The sequence below is a fragment of the Narcine bancroftii genome, chromosome 4, assembly GCF_036971445.1.
Source record: "Narcine bancroftii isolate sNarBan1 chromosome 4, sNarBan1.hap1, whole genome shotgun sequence".
NCBI classification, from domain to species: Eukaryota; Metazoa; Chordata; class Chondrichthyes; order Torpediniformes; family Narcinidae; genus Narcine; species Narcine bancroftii.
In genome coordinates, this window is record NC_091472.1 from 25596724 (window position 1) to 25611612 (window position 14889).

General features: G+C 39.1%; 1 protein-coding gene across 1 annotated transcript in view; it reads right to left on the reverse strand.

The window, feature by feature from the left end:
• Positions 1–14889, reverse strand: part of slc30a6 (solute carrier family 30 member 6) — a 152355-nt gene that overhangs the window by 36630 nt on the left and 100836 nt on the right. The window contains exons 10-13 of the mRNA XM_069930962.1: positions 13082–13130; positions 10440–10559; positions 7489–7591; positions 6999–7046 (exon numbers count right to left, since the gene is read on the reverse strand). Of these exons, the coding sequence (XP_069787063.1) occupies positions 6999–7046; positions 7489–7591; positions 10440–10559; positions 13082–13130 (320 nt within the window). The remainder of the gene's footprint in view (positions 1–6998; positions 7047–7488; positions 7592–10439; positions 10560–13081; positions 13131–14889) is intronic.

Genomic DNA, 14889 nt, shown 5'->3' on the forward strand with positions numbered 1-14889 from the left:
TCCTCCTCCTCTGCTTTCCCCATTCCTTTTTATTCAGACACCTGCTGAGATTTTTCCATACCTTGATGAAGGGCTAAAGCCCGACATGCTGGTTATATATTTTTATCTTTGCTCCAGCATTGTGTTTTTACTTCAACCATAGTGTCTGCAGACTTGCATGGTTAACTTCCTCCACAATAGTGACTCCCAGAAATTTAAAGTTGCTCCACCCTCACCACCATTGATCCCCCAGTGATCACAGGATTGTTCACTTTTGGTATTCCATTCCTAAAGTTCACAATCAGCTTCTTGGTTTTGGTGACGGTGAGTGCGAGGTTATTGTTAGCATGCCATTCAGCCAAGTTTTCAATCTCCCTCCTGTATTCTGACTCATCACTCCTTTTTTTAATACAGCAATTTGTTCACTGTTGGCACCAAAAATATTAATTTGCAGTAACATTTAAAAATTTGCTTAAAGACAAGTGGACAAAGAAACCAGTTAACCTCTTCTCAACTGGTCAAAGATTGAACAAGTATCAGAGGTGGAAATAGACACCCCTCCACATTCCTCCTAGTTCTGAGGAAGGGACCTTAACCCAAAATATTAACTTTTTCTCTGTTCCTATGTTTCTGTTCCTGCAACAAATCATTTAGGCAGACTGAACAATGTGAAGTTTGAAGTTCATGAAAAAACACAAGGATATTGGCTGAAAGATAAATATTGGTCAGGATACCCTGCTCTTTCCCAAATAGTGTATTAAATATTTTGCATCCACCTTGATGTAATGCCTCTTGACAATGTTGACAACACCCTAAACAATGTTGACCTCCTTCAATACCATAATAAAATGTTAGCCTAACTGGGAGCAGTTCAAGATGCAACAAAGAAGGACAAAGGGATTAATCAAGAGAGCAAAAATAAATTACGAAAGTAAGCTTGCGGCAAATATAAAAACCGACTGCAAAAGCTTTTATAAATATGTCAAGAGGAAAAGATTGGTGAAATCCAGAGTAGGTCCTTTGCAGTCAGAATCAGGGGAATATATAATGGGGAATAAGGAAATGGCAGACCAATTAAATTCTTACTTTAGTTCTGTTTTTACAAGAGAGGATACAAATAACCTCCCAAGGATGTTGGGAAACATAGAGACTAATGCAAGGGAGGAACTGAAAGAAATCAGTATCTCTAAGGACATGGTCTTGGGGAAATTGATGGGATTGAAGGCAGATAAATCCCAAGGGCCTGATAATCTACATCCTAGGGTACTCAAGGAAGTGGCCATTCAGATAGCAGATGCTTTAAGAATTATTTTCCAGAACTCGATAGACTCAGGATCAGTACCCATGGATTGGAGGGTAGCTAATGTTACCCCACTATTTAAAAAGTGGGGTAGAGAAAAAGCGGGGAATTATCGGCCTGTGAGCCTTGCATCAGTAGTGGGCAAAATGATGGAATCCATTATTAAGGATGTAATAGCGGAGCATATGACTAGCAGAGAAGGGATCGGACGGAGTCAACATGGATTTACGAAAGGTAAATCGTGCTTGACAAATCTATTGGAATTCTTTGAGATGGTGACAGGTAAAATAGATGGGGAGAGCCAGTGGATGTGGTGAACCTGGACTTCCAAAAGGCCTTCGATAAGGTCCCACATAAACAAAATCAAGGCTCATGGGACTGGGGGGCAAAGTACTGATGTGGATTGAGAACTGGCTGGCAGGTAGAAGAGAGAGAGTTGGGATAAATGGCTCGTTTTCTGAGTGGCAGGCGGTGACCAGTGGGGTACCACAGGGATCTGTACTGGGACCCCAGCTGTTCACAATTTACATTAATGATCTGGATGAGGGGATTGGATGTAATATCTTCAAATTTGCAGATGACACTAAGTTAGGAGGGGTTGTGTGCACGGAAGAGGGGGTCAGGAAGCTCCAGTGTGATTTGGACTGGGCAGATACATGGCAAATGCACTACAATGTGGATAAATGTGAGGTTATCCACTTTAGTAATACAAACCGGAGGGCAGATTACTATTTGAATGGCAATAGATTAAGAGACGGGGAAGTGCAGAGAGACCTAGGGGTACTTGTACTTCAGTCTCTGAAGGCGAGCATGCAGGTACAGCAGGCGGTTAAAAAGGCAAATGGTATGTTGGCCTTCATATCAAGAGGGTTTGAGTATAGGAACAAGAATACCTTACTGCAGCTGTATAGGGCCTTGGTGAGACCCCACCTGGAGTATTGTGTGCAGTTTTGGTCACCTTATCTAAGGAAGGATGTTCTTGCAATGGAGGGAGTGCAGAGGCGATTCACCAGGCTGATACCTGGAATGGCAGGAATGACTTATGAGGAAAGATTGCGTAATTTGGGATTGTACTTCCTGGAGTTTAGAAGATTGAGAGGGGATCTCATAGAGACATATAAAATTCTGGCAGGACTGGACAGAGTGGATGCAGATGGGATGTTTCCAAGGATGGGAAAATCCAGAACCCGGGGCCATGGTTTGAGGATAATAGGCAAACCATTTAGGACCGAGATGAGGAGGAATTTCTATACCCAGAGGGTGGTGAATCTGTGGAATTCATTGCCACAAAGGGCAGTGGAGGCAGGATCATTAAATATATTTAAGAGGGAATTAGATATATTTCTTCAGTATAAGGGTATTAAAGGTTACGAAGAGAAGATGGGGACGGGGTACTGAACTTTAAGATCAGCCATGATCTCGTTGAATGGCGGAGCAGGCTCGAAGGGTCGAATGACCTACTCCTGCTCCTATCTTCTATGTTTCTATGTGCTTGTGAATTGGTCTGAAATCCACAATGTTTTGATTTGCTTCCTCTCTTGTCTGAGCAAAGACACTTTTTGATTTAATTAGTTTAATTTTTCACTTGACTAACCCCTTGCCTTGGAAGTCTGCTGGACAATGACTGGTGAATTGAAGATGAAGCTCTATTTTTGGCAGTAAATAGTTAATCAAATGGTTATTTAAGTGATCAATGTGTCAATGGCCAGAGGTAAGTTCTTTTTCATGGAATCTACATAATTCTTGGGTACATCTCTCAATTTATAAATTTCAAGTCCTGTTTTCAGTAGAAGCTAATTTCAAACACAAGTGAACAAAAATAATTAGTTAAAATAGATTCAAAATGTGGGAAGAAGAAATAATAACTTTGAATACATATTTGCAGTTTTTGAGGTCCTCGGGCATGAAGGAAGTGTTCTCCATGCGAAGATGGTGGTATGGGGTCAATTTTTCTACAGTCTCCCTTAGTCTAGTCAACATTTCCTTAGCATCATCGTTGGGAGTTGGAATGGTTGGGGATGAACTCCCTTGGGACCATCAAAGGTGTACTGTACACAAGTTCAGCAGATGAAGCTTGGAGGTCCTCCTTTGGAGTTGTTGTAATGCCCAGTAATAACCAGGGCAGCTCATCAGCCCAGTTTGGGCCCTCTAACCGAGCCATCAAGGTCGATCTGAGATGTCGATGAAATTTTTCCACCGTTCCATTAACCTGGGGATTTGTATGATGAATTGTTGTACCGAGTAAGTGAGACAAGACCGTTCACATCGAGGAAGTAAACTGTGGTCCTCTATCTGAAGTAACATGCTCCAGTAAACCAAAACGAGACACCCAGGAACTGAGGAATGCCCGAGCACAAGTGTCTGTAGTAGCATCTACAACAGGCATAGCCTCAGGCGATTGAGTAAACCTGCCTATTACTGTGGAAAAAAAAATGGTATCCTCTTGAAACAGGAAGGAGACCAATAATGTCCACGTGGACATGAGCAAAACGATGAGTAACTGTTGGGAAGGACTGCAGTGGTGCCTTAGTATGTCACTGAACTTTTGCTTCCTGGCAGGCAATGCATTACCTTGCCATTTGTGTAACATCTTTTTAAGACGGTGCCACACTAACCTGTGGGAAACCATACGAACAGTCGATCAAATTGATGGATGTGAGAGGGCATGCACAGAGTCGAGTATTCGACATTTCCATGATGACGGAACTACTGGGCATGGGTGTCCCCTTGATACATCACAGAGAAGTAGTTTGTCATTAACTCCTAATTCGACATCCTTAATCGTAGGTTTGTGATTGCAGTCCGATAGGCATTTGTCTCATTGTCATGTTCTTGGGCCATGGCCAAAGCTGCGTAGTCAATACTTTGATCTACGGATGAAACCTTGAATGGAGCAGAAGGGGACAGTCATCAGCTACTATATTGTCTTTTCCGGAAATATGTAGTATTTTTGTGGAGAATTCTGAAGTGAATGATAATTGTTGTCACAATGACCAAGGCTCTGTGACCTTGGAAAACGCAAATATTAATGGCTTGTAGTCAGTGTATATAGTAAATTCTCTGCCCTCCAAAAAATAATAGAAGTGTTGAATAGACACATAAATGTCTCTACCAATATTTGGTGATAGCCACGCACCAAGTCTATTTTGGAGAAGATTTTTGCTCCATGCAAATTAGCCGAGAAATCCTGAATATGAGGTATCGGATAATTATCTGGAATGGTGGCATCATTAAGCTGCCTGTAATCTCCACATGGTCACCAACCTCCATTGTGTTTTGGGACCATGTGTAATGGGGATGACCGGGGCCTATCGGACTTACAAATTATGCCACGTTCCTCCCTCTTGGCAAATGCGTCCTTAACTCAATGTAGTTTCTCTGGCAGCAAGCTATGCGCTTTAGCATGGATAGGTGGGCCCTTAGTACAAATGCTGTGAGTATGCTGTCCATGCTTTGCAGTGGAGGTGGAAAATTGTAGAGTAGTAATTTCAGGGAAATCTTTCAACCGCTTGGAGAATTCATCCACTGGAGTACTTAATGTTTGGAGGCACAGAGCAGGGGTATAGGCGTCTGCCAGAGGAATAGTCTGAAAAGTAGTTCCTTCTATTATCCAACACCCTTTTAAGTTGACGAGGAATGAACGAGCCTGAAGAAATTCTGCACCAAGCAAAGATCAGGATACTGCTGCTATAATGAATGGCTAAGTGTAAAGATGATTCTTGAACTTGACATTCATCTTCCTGGTGCTGAAGGTCAGAATGTTGGAACTGTTAACTGCTGTTAGTTGAAGGTCCGGGGTAGAATGGCGTGTATCAAATCCAGTGGGCGGAACTACACTAACTTCTGAACACGTGTCCACCAGAAATTTTCGCTGGGACAGTTGGTCCCATACATACAATAGGTTTGCAGCTTTTTTGCTAACCGCTGCAGCCCTTACTGGTGGTTGGCCTGAGCGTTTCCTGCAAAAAAGCAGGGTGGAAGGCGCTTGTGGACATTTGCTCCCCAACACCCATTTTTGGGCGCAGTTTGTAGGGAGTGCTGTGTTAAGAGCACTCGAATATGACATGGGGTCAAGAGTGGAGGGGTTGGTTGCGTAGACTTGTTTTCCCTTGTTGACCTTTTTAGCCAGCCATAGAATGTCTGCCTCTGCTGCTACAGCTCTTGAGTCTTCAAATGAACACTTGGATAACGAGATCCTAATATTGTTTGGCATTTGTTCTAAAAAGAGCTGCTCGAATAGCAGATTGGAACTTTCACCAGACGCAAGGAACAACATTTCATTCATTAGTTCTGAAGGTACGCGGTCTCCCAATCCATCAAGGTGTAGTAGTTTGGCTGCTCTTTCCCTACGGGACATACCATATACCCACAATAAAAGTGCTTTTAAAGAGTCATACTTGCTGGAACGTGATGAATCCTGTAGGAAGTCGCCAATCCTCTTAGCAACGGCTTGGTCCGGGGCACTTAAGAGATGGTAATAACGAGTGGTGTCCAACTAAACTCTGCAAAGGTGAAATTGTGCTGGAACCACAGTGCAGGCTGAGCTGTCCAGAAAGGTGGTAGCTTTACAGTGTTGGCTGCGATCAATTGTGGCCACTGAAATCATAGTGGACAAGATGAAATAACCACACAAAGGCGTTTCTTCAATGAATCAAACGGATTTTCTGTTCAGAACGTGCACAACCTTTTAAAAGCATGAATCACGCACCCGACATGCGTTGACGTCGTCACACACTGCCGTCATATAATTAGTTTGATGCCTTCTGGAAGCTGTAGTGCCGCCATAGCGCCGCTACAAGTTAATATTTTTAGGAGCAGGTGCTTCAAGTGTTTCTCATATATGTTGGCTGGATAGTTGAGTACAGGTACACGATCCTTTATCCAGAACTCTTGGGGGACAATGTGTTCTGAATTTCGGATTTTTCCGGATTTTGGAAAGCCAGATTTAAGCCCACCCAAATTGTGCTGCCGTATCCACCCCCACCCCCTTCCAGTCGTGCTGCTGATCTTCACCCCCACCTGACTGACCCACGCTGCTGTCTCTCTTCCCAATTGCTGGATTTTGGAGCTTTCCGGATTTTAGATATCCAGATAAATGATCTTGTACCTGTATTATCATTTCTGGATTTTTAAACTTGCTTTTTGAGTAAAAAAACCTTTTACCATTTTGGAAAGATGATACAATGTGTTACTGTTACAAATTTCTCCCCATTGAAAAAGGGACTAACATTAGTGAAGAAAATGAAAGAAATTTTATATAATAGTATTGTCAAAGACCTGACCAATAAAAGAAGATGCACTGTGACGGTTAAGAGGTCCTCCAAATATTTCAAATGAAGCAACAAAAAGGAAATACAGCAGCAGAGAAAGTATGGAAAAAACTGTAACCCTGGACGTCGCTATTAACATCTTTATCTTTTTACATTAAGAATAAAAGTCCAGCAGCTTTCAGTAATTTTTATCTTGCCTTTAGTGAATGATGAGATTTGTTTTCTCAACTGGTACAATATTCAAATTGGGGTGATTGGGAACAGCCACACTCATTAATGTAGTAATTTAAAAAATGGATCTGTGATTTTCAAAGTAAATTATTTAGTTAAAATTAAAAGATTGGCTTCTTGTACTGAGGAAAATCACCTGTACCATGTGATAGAAAGGAATTAAACCATGTACAAAGTAAAATAGGGTGATCCTTGAGAACTTTCATTTCAATACATACCTCTCTTAAAAGCTTGTCCAACTGCCCAATCACATGCGAAGGAGTTGTCTGCAAAAATAAATTGAATGGTGTCTCACAAACTGAAGCATCTTTTTTAAAAAAAAAATCAATCTATTCATGAAATGATTCTCCCTCATTATTTTCAACTCTTTCCTTGTTTCCACGTTCTCATTCTCAACACCAATATATAACGAAAGCAACCGTTTCTCTTGCTGTCCAACATAATCTTGTACTATAATCTTAATTCATAATGTAAAAACTGATTCCATCATAACCAAAAGTGTTTTAAAATGCTAATTTTTCTGTCAAGATGTGTTAAGGATACCAAATATAAAGATCAAATGGATTCAGTATTTACATTTTACACACTTGCTCATAATGCGTTAAGAGCATTCTTTTGAAAAATTGTTTTAGAACAATTCTAGTCAGAACTTAATTTACTAATAAGCACAGATGTAGCATGGTTGGACTATTGATAGAGAACTCCTACCTGGAGTAGCACTTTTCCACTGTAGACACTCATAGGATACATGGTGCCAAATGTCATAACTGCAATAGCTATAGCTGATGCTGTATCCACTGCAAAATAATTACTGGGAATGGAGAAGAAAAGTAGTTGGTGAGTAAAGAATAATAGTAGACCTACTCTTCCCACATCTAGTTAAAAGATGTTATCCATTTGCAACTGTGGTTAGCAAGTTTAACGTTAAAAAGCAAGGTCAACAATAAAAATATCTCAATAGCAAGTTTAACCTTAAAATAACTCAATTCTTTGCAGATATAGAGCCACAAAGGATATTGTTTAGAATGCTTGACTGAATTATGGGATATGAGTGTTTTGAATGTGGTGATAGAAATGAAAAGGGAGCGAGGTTTAAGAAAGGAGTTCCATCAAGACAAAGATGGTGGAAAGCACACATGGTCAGTGCCTGAGGTCATGGATAACCATAACCTATTGGATAAAAACAGGAGGAGGAGGCGGAAAATGTGGTTATTTAGATTCCTGGAATTCAGAAAATAACTTGGAATGATTAGTCCTGGCCCCACTGAAATTCACAATTTGCAGATTGTGCAATAAAATGCAAATGAATGTTACCACAGTTAAATACGAATTGATGCAGTTCGATATGAAAAAATAGAAAGATTGCTTTAAGTAAACTGAATAGGGCTAAACAAGCAAAGGGATCTAGGAATACAGGTGAATAAAAGCTTACTATTAAAATTAAGAGCTTGCTGGGGTCAAAGGGGTCAGTAAGAAATTAAAAATCTCAACAGGGCACTAACACTTTTTTATTTTTAGAAGTTATGTTAAATTTACCTGGGAGCCCAAATATATATTGTACAGGTCACAATGTAATTATAAAAACTTCAGTTATGGAAACTACCAATACAAGGATGGTTATAAAAGGGAGAAAATACTGCAAAAAGCAAACAAAATGGACTTTTTTTTAAAAAAAAAAGAGGAAAAAGCAAGAGCCGACATGGTAGAGATCTTTAAAGTATGACTTATGGAAAAGCAAAGATAGTTTCCTCCATGAGCTACAAATACATTTATAAACCAATCCATTCAATAAGAAGTATCTTCACTTGAAAAGTTAGAATGTGATGTTGGCTTCCCAAGGTGGATGGATTATATTCTTTTAAAGGAAACTAGATCAGTTAAACACAAAAAAATAGAAATATAATGCTGAAATGTTGCAATGGAGAAAATGAAGACAAATTTAAATATCATCTTATTCATTATGTTGAATGTTCCTGCTCTGTATACTCAATGTACTGTCGTACAAAGGAAGATAACAGAGATAGGATGGGGTAAGGAGATGAAGGAAATTGTTAAAGATACTTAGGATTTATGATATAAAGTAATGGGCCAGGAAGGATCGAAGATGAAGTAATGGGCCAGGAAGGATCGAAGATGAAGTATTTAACATGTGCGAGAAAGCAGCATATTTTGAGTCAGGGTTACTAGAAAAGGAGGAATGTGAGACCTACAAGTAAATCTTGGAGTAACTTGGGGTGAGCGAGTTAGGGGTTAAGGGTTTCAGCAATGGAGACATGCCTGTGAAGAAGTTGAGGCTTGAATGTTAGTGGACAATAGCAGAATGTGAAAATCAATTATTGTGTGAAACACGAAAGCCTGCAGACGTTGTGCGAGTAGTAAAAAGACAGAAGAGCAGGAGGAACTCGGCAGGTCTCACACCATCCATCAGATGCAAAGATATACAACTGACGTTTCAGGCCAGAACTCTTCTTCGAGGAAGGAGTCAAAAGCAGGCTGGGAAGAAGTAAAGAAAGGCAGGGGGAGGAGCACAGACCAGTAGATAAAGGGTGTTAATTGGATATGGATAGGAGGAAGGACAAAGGAAAGGTAAGAATTGATTGTGGGAGGGGTATATGGTTCTGAGTACAGAGCAGTGGGTATGGGTTCAGAGGAGAAAAAGGGAGAGGGAAGAGGAAACTTCAGGGTAGATGGGGGGGGGGGGGGGGGTGGCTAAACGAAATGAGGTCGATGTGGATGCCATCTAATTGGTGGGTGCCAAGATGGAATATGAGGTGGTGTTCCTCCAATTGGCTGGTGGTCTCAGTCTGGCAGTGCATGAAACCATGGACAGACATGTCAGCAAGGGAATGGGATGGGGAATTGAAATGCCTGCCTGATTTTTACTCGTACCTTGAAGAAGGGCTCAGGCCCAAAATGCTGGTTGTATATCTTTATCTCCTATGGATGCTGCAAGATCTGCTGAGTTCCTCCTGCTCTTCTGTGTTTTTACTTAAATCATTTATTGTGAATGACTCGATTCAAGGCTCTTTTAAGATAAAGATGTCATAGTTTTGTATTAATTGGCAGGGATATCAAGCTTTCCAAAGTTCACTTGGGAAATTCTGATTTAATTATGGTGCCAGTTAAGCAGTCTAAGAGCACACATGGGGTTTAGAGAAATTGTGTTAGTATTGGGTGCTATAAGCATAGTGGGTCATAATCGCTGGGTCACTATCCTGGAACTTCTTCCCCAACAGCATGGCGGATATGCCCATACTTAAAGAACTTCAGCACTTCAACAAGTTATCTCACTGCCAATTTCTCAAGCAGTTAGGGATGAGTAAAGATGTGCCGAAAGATGAAGTCATTGTATGTAATGTGTGTAAATACCAGAGAGTAACTAGAGGATAGTCGAGGACAACACTGGGGGCAATGGGTCAGTGCAGAAAACATATTTAAACTCAAAGTGGGCTAGCTCAGCAGGCAAGAATAGTTGAATGCAGTGAGATAGCAGAGAAGAGACAGATTAATAACGTGGCGAAGGGAAACCCAAAATGAATCTTCCTGTGAGAAATGATTTCTGATTTTGAACATTTAACTGCATTTTCTACATCTTTGTCTCACTTCCAAATTTATCACCGATCAAACAAATTACAGAACATGCCATGTCCACCACTTACTTGATTTCAATCAACATGTAGGTGATGCAGAGTGCCAATGCTCCTGCAAGGTCAATGAGGACAAATGGGTTCATACGAGGAAGCAAAATGCTGCTTAAACTAGGAATTATTCCACACAAGCTGAAAGTCAAATACAGTTGGGACTTTTAGAAGCAATCCTTTTCTGAATCCATTTTGTAATTTCAAGCCATGACTCTGCAATTATCACACAATATTTTGGATATAAAATCATTTATCTCACAAGCCCATACTAACAAAATTTCTGAAGGCATTTTGATTTTTCCTGTTATCCCAATCAAGCATTACCAAAGAACTACCATCCTGATAGTTCTCATCTCAGGAGTCATGGATGAACAGCCTGCAAGGAGAACTACTCGGCAACTCTTGTTAGGAGGTCAGTAAACCAAAGATAAATTGTTTCTGTTAATACAGTGAGAAATGTAATACAGTATGTTCTGATGACGAAACTGCTTATTTCCCATGCAAATAAATTAAATAATCCAGTGTGGGCAACAATAATCAGTCAAACTGTTCGTCGATACATCACAAGCCACGCCAAAAATATTTGTAGCTCCATTTTTTTCTGTCAATATTGTCTGAACTGATCTTAGTTTTAACTTTCAACTATTTTTAAGGATGTCAAGCCACACAGAGTGAAGAATAAATTAGACAGAAATAACTAACAAAAAGGTCTCCATTTGTGAAACAACTCTCTCCAATCCACTCACATGATAATAGAGTGAATCCCTGGGTGTGATTGAGTAACCTGATCCAAGGTTGAAGATGATGTAATTATCTTCAAGAGTGCAGCTTTAGTGCTCTATAATTATCGGAGTTCAATGATGAAATTACAGCCTTGTTGTTACTCCAGGGTATTTATTTTGTGCATTAAATAATATACTACACTATATATATTATGCTTTTAGATATTCAAATTTGTCCTTTCACTTAAAATGCAAGTGCAAATAACAATTCCGATCCCTGACATCAATCGTAAATAACTGTAAAACCCATTAAAATTTGCAGAAATGAAAATATTTAGTGACCTATACATGCACTTTACATACATTAAATAAAGCTGATGTGAAAAACATCATTTTCCAAACTACAGGATTATCTTCCTGTAGTTTGTGATTACAGCAAAAACTGCTCAAATGTTTAATCTTTAGCAGGTGGTTTTGTGAAAGTGCAGTCCACTGGGACTCTGTGTGATCAGGTGGTATGCCCCTACTCAACAAGGTTAACCTTTATCTAAATCACATCAATCTGTCCGATTGTGAGGAAAGAACAAATTAGAGCAACAATTACCCTTAAGCTACTTCAAAAACTTCTAATTTGGCTTCTTGTACGGAGATCAAGGTATTTAATATAGGTTTTGAAGATGGATCAAATTTCACTCATCTGCACAATGACTTCTTTTGTGGTACAGAGACTTTACACCAGGCTTTGAATGGCTGAAGACACTATTCAAATTATCTGCATTAGCAACCTAACTATCTTGATAACAGAGGATAGGAGTCTAATGTTATACTATCATTTAAAAAGGGAGGGAGGACAAACTGTGTTGCGACCAGCCAGTTTGTTCAAATTAGAAATTGTAAATTATTGGAATCAATTCTGTGGGACTATGTAAACTTTCATTAGAAAGGTAGACATTAATCAAAAATAGCATGCATTTGTTAATGGAAGGTCACACATTAATCAAGCTTACTGAGAAGCCAGTGCTATTGGTGTGGCTATATGGATATTAACAAGGCTTTTGATAACATATCTCATGGCCGGCTGATCAAAAAAACTAAAATATCATTCTGAATCCAACAGAAAATCTGGATCCATAAATGGTAATGTTTGACAGATATTACTGTTACTGGAAGATTAACAATGGGGTGCTAAAATATCGAGTATTCAGAACCTTGTTTTTATTAAATTAACAATGACGACTGATTTTAAATGTAGGAGGCATGAGAAACATGATTGTAGATAATACAAAAATTGGTCTTGTGGTTGGCAGTGAGGAGGAAAGCTTTAGACAATGGGAAGATTTGGTTGGTCTGGTTGACAGTGTAAGTATAGCAAATGAAACTCAATGTGGAAGAAGGCATACCCTCGAAAGTATTTGCCTTTATTAACTATGATGTAGAACATAAAATCTGGAGGTCATGCTACAATTGTGTACAATATTAACTGGATCACAGATTGGGTACTGCATATGGGTTTTTAATCACATTACAGAGAAGATATGATTGCACCGGAAAATTTACAGAGGTTACTTACAAGGACAAAACCAGGATTGGAGAAAACAATCGAGCTGTCAGGAAATATTGGATGTTTTCCTTTAAACAAATGAGACTGTGTGGCAACTTAAATGGTGCCAAGCATCGATTTTTATGAGATTGAGAGATGAGAAAATAAGTTTTCACTCAGAGCCTGGTACTGTCTGAAAGAGGGAAACAATTTAAAAACAACTCTGATGTCCACTACAGGAGCAAAGACCTAGTGGCAATAAAATGTATTAGACAGAGTTATTTCTTTGCACAGACACAATGGTGCTGTAACTTTTTGATTCTATCCCATAACAACTTTTTGTTTTAAATATAGTCGATGACAGACTGCATCAATCAACATTTCTGAATCACTCTCACCTTCGGCTTAGATCAGCAACATGCTCCTGGAGCCAACTTGTACTGGCAGCTGCAAAGACAACAGGAAGGCTCATTAGATTCTTTCTCTTATTTCATACTACAAAAAAAAACTATGAAATTCTGTGGGTTGTCTCTAAGAAACTGCACTCGAGCTTCATCAAGACAACACTTTTTATTTTTATATATATATATATATAGTCAGCTAATATTGCTGACTGGAGAGAAATTAACTGATAATTTCATAAGTGTGGTTCTTGGTAATCATTACCTCTTTAAAAACAATTCAATTCAAAGAAAGCAGAATGATGAAGCAATAATTAACATTTCAGGTCAAAGACTCTTCATCAGAACTTTGACCTGAAATGTCAACCATTTATTTTTCCACTGATGCTGCTTGACCTGCTTTCTTTCAGGCATTTTCCATTTTTACTTTGTATTTCCAGCATATGCAGTTTACAAAATAATTCTTAGAGCAACAATACGCTAGTTCTTCAACCTCTCTCTTGAACTGTGTAAAGAAACTACTTTAATTCCATACCATTAGTGAGGATTGATGACAGCACCTTCTGCACATCTCAGAAGATGGATGACAGCCTCTCCTTCACAATCATCTTGACACAAGTGCCCCACAAGGCTGCAAACCTAACCTCCGACTATATTCCCTGCATACCCTCAACTGTGTGGCCAAACAAATTTTTAATTGTTTTTTGCTTTGCTTGTTTTCTTGCAGTACCTGCTGTGCACCTATAGGTTGGATGGAATGCAAAACAAAGTTGCTAACTGTGGTCTCAGTCCACAAAACAATAAACAATTAAACATTTTAAAAAGCACAATTCAAAGCATTGAATAGCTTGCTTGTTCTGAGATTTATTGCTTTGTTTTTTTTCAATTCCCTTTGCCAAAACGTCAAATATCAATTTTCACTGTTTTCCAGGAGGTATGCTTGAGAAGCCCCCATCATGACTTTCACAATAGGACTGTACCCATTTCTCACTATCAATTTATTTTATAACAATCCGGTACAGATGGAATCTCAGCAAAAATCAACATTTATCATTTATCTGTGGAGCTTTCAGAATAGGACACTAACTCAGCTATCCATAAAGCTTCCATTTCTGTATGATAAAGAATTGGGAGAAACAATTTATAAAGTTTCTACTGCTTACAAAAAGATACACTGACTGTTTAGGTGCATCCTACAAGACTCAATCCTTTTAATGAGAAACTAAAAGACATTCTAAGTTTATAACCACTTAAAATCCTTTGAATTTTCAGAAGACGACAATGTATCATCTATGTGAACGTTTGTGGGCAAGAGGTTATTCTACCCCCTTTAAAGCTATGAATTGAATTTAAAAAGATAATGATTACGGGTTCAAGGAATGCACACTATCAAGGCAATGACAGAATTCAATTAACAATTCACAGTTAGAATGAAAATTTTCACTAATTTGCTGACACTAAATCAGACACTTGCTGATTTACTTCCCTTGGTTACTGAGATCAAGATTCTCTTTTAACCAGTTTCCATATTTGACAGCAAGTTGAAATGTGCAAAGAGTGATCTAGGGGCTGGGGGGGGGATTGAGGAGCAAGGATGGAAGTGATGCAGCAGGTTGCAAGTGTAACATATTCTAACAAGCAGATATACCTGACAGGGAATCCCTACTCAAATTTTTAAAAAAATCATTGAATAGACTGAGTATAGAATGCAGAAATACAAAATAAGAAATGTACATAACTTAAAATCTGAAATGTAAGTAAAAAATTATGTAAATACACTTCAGGAGAGGTAAATAGGAGTTGAC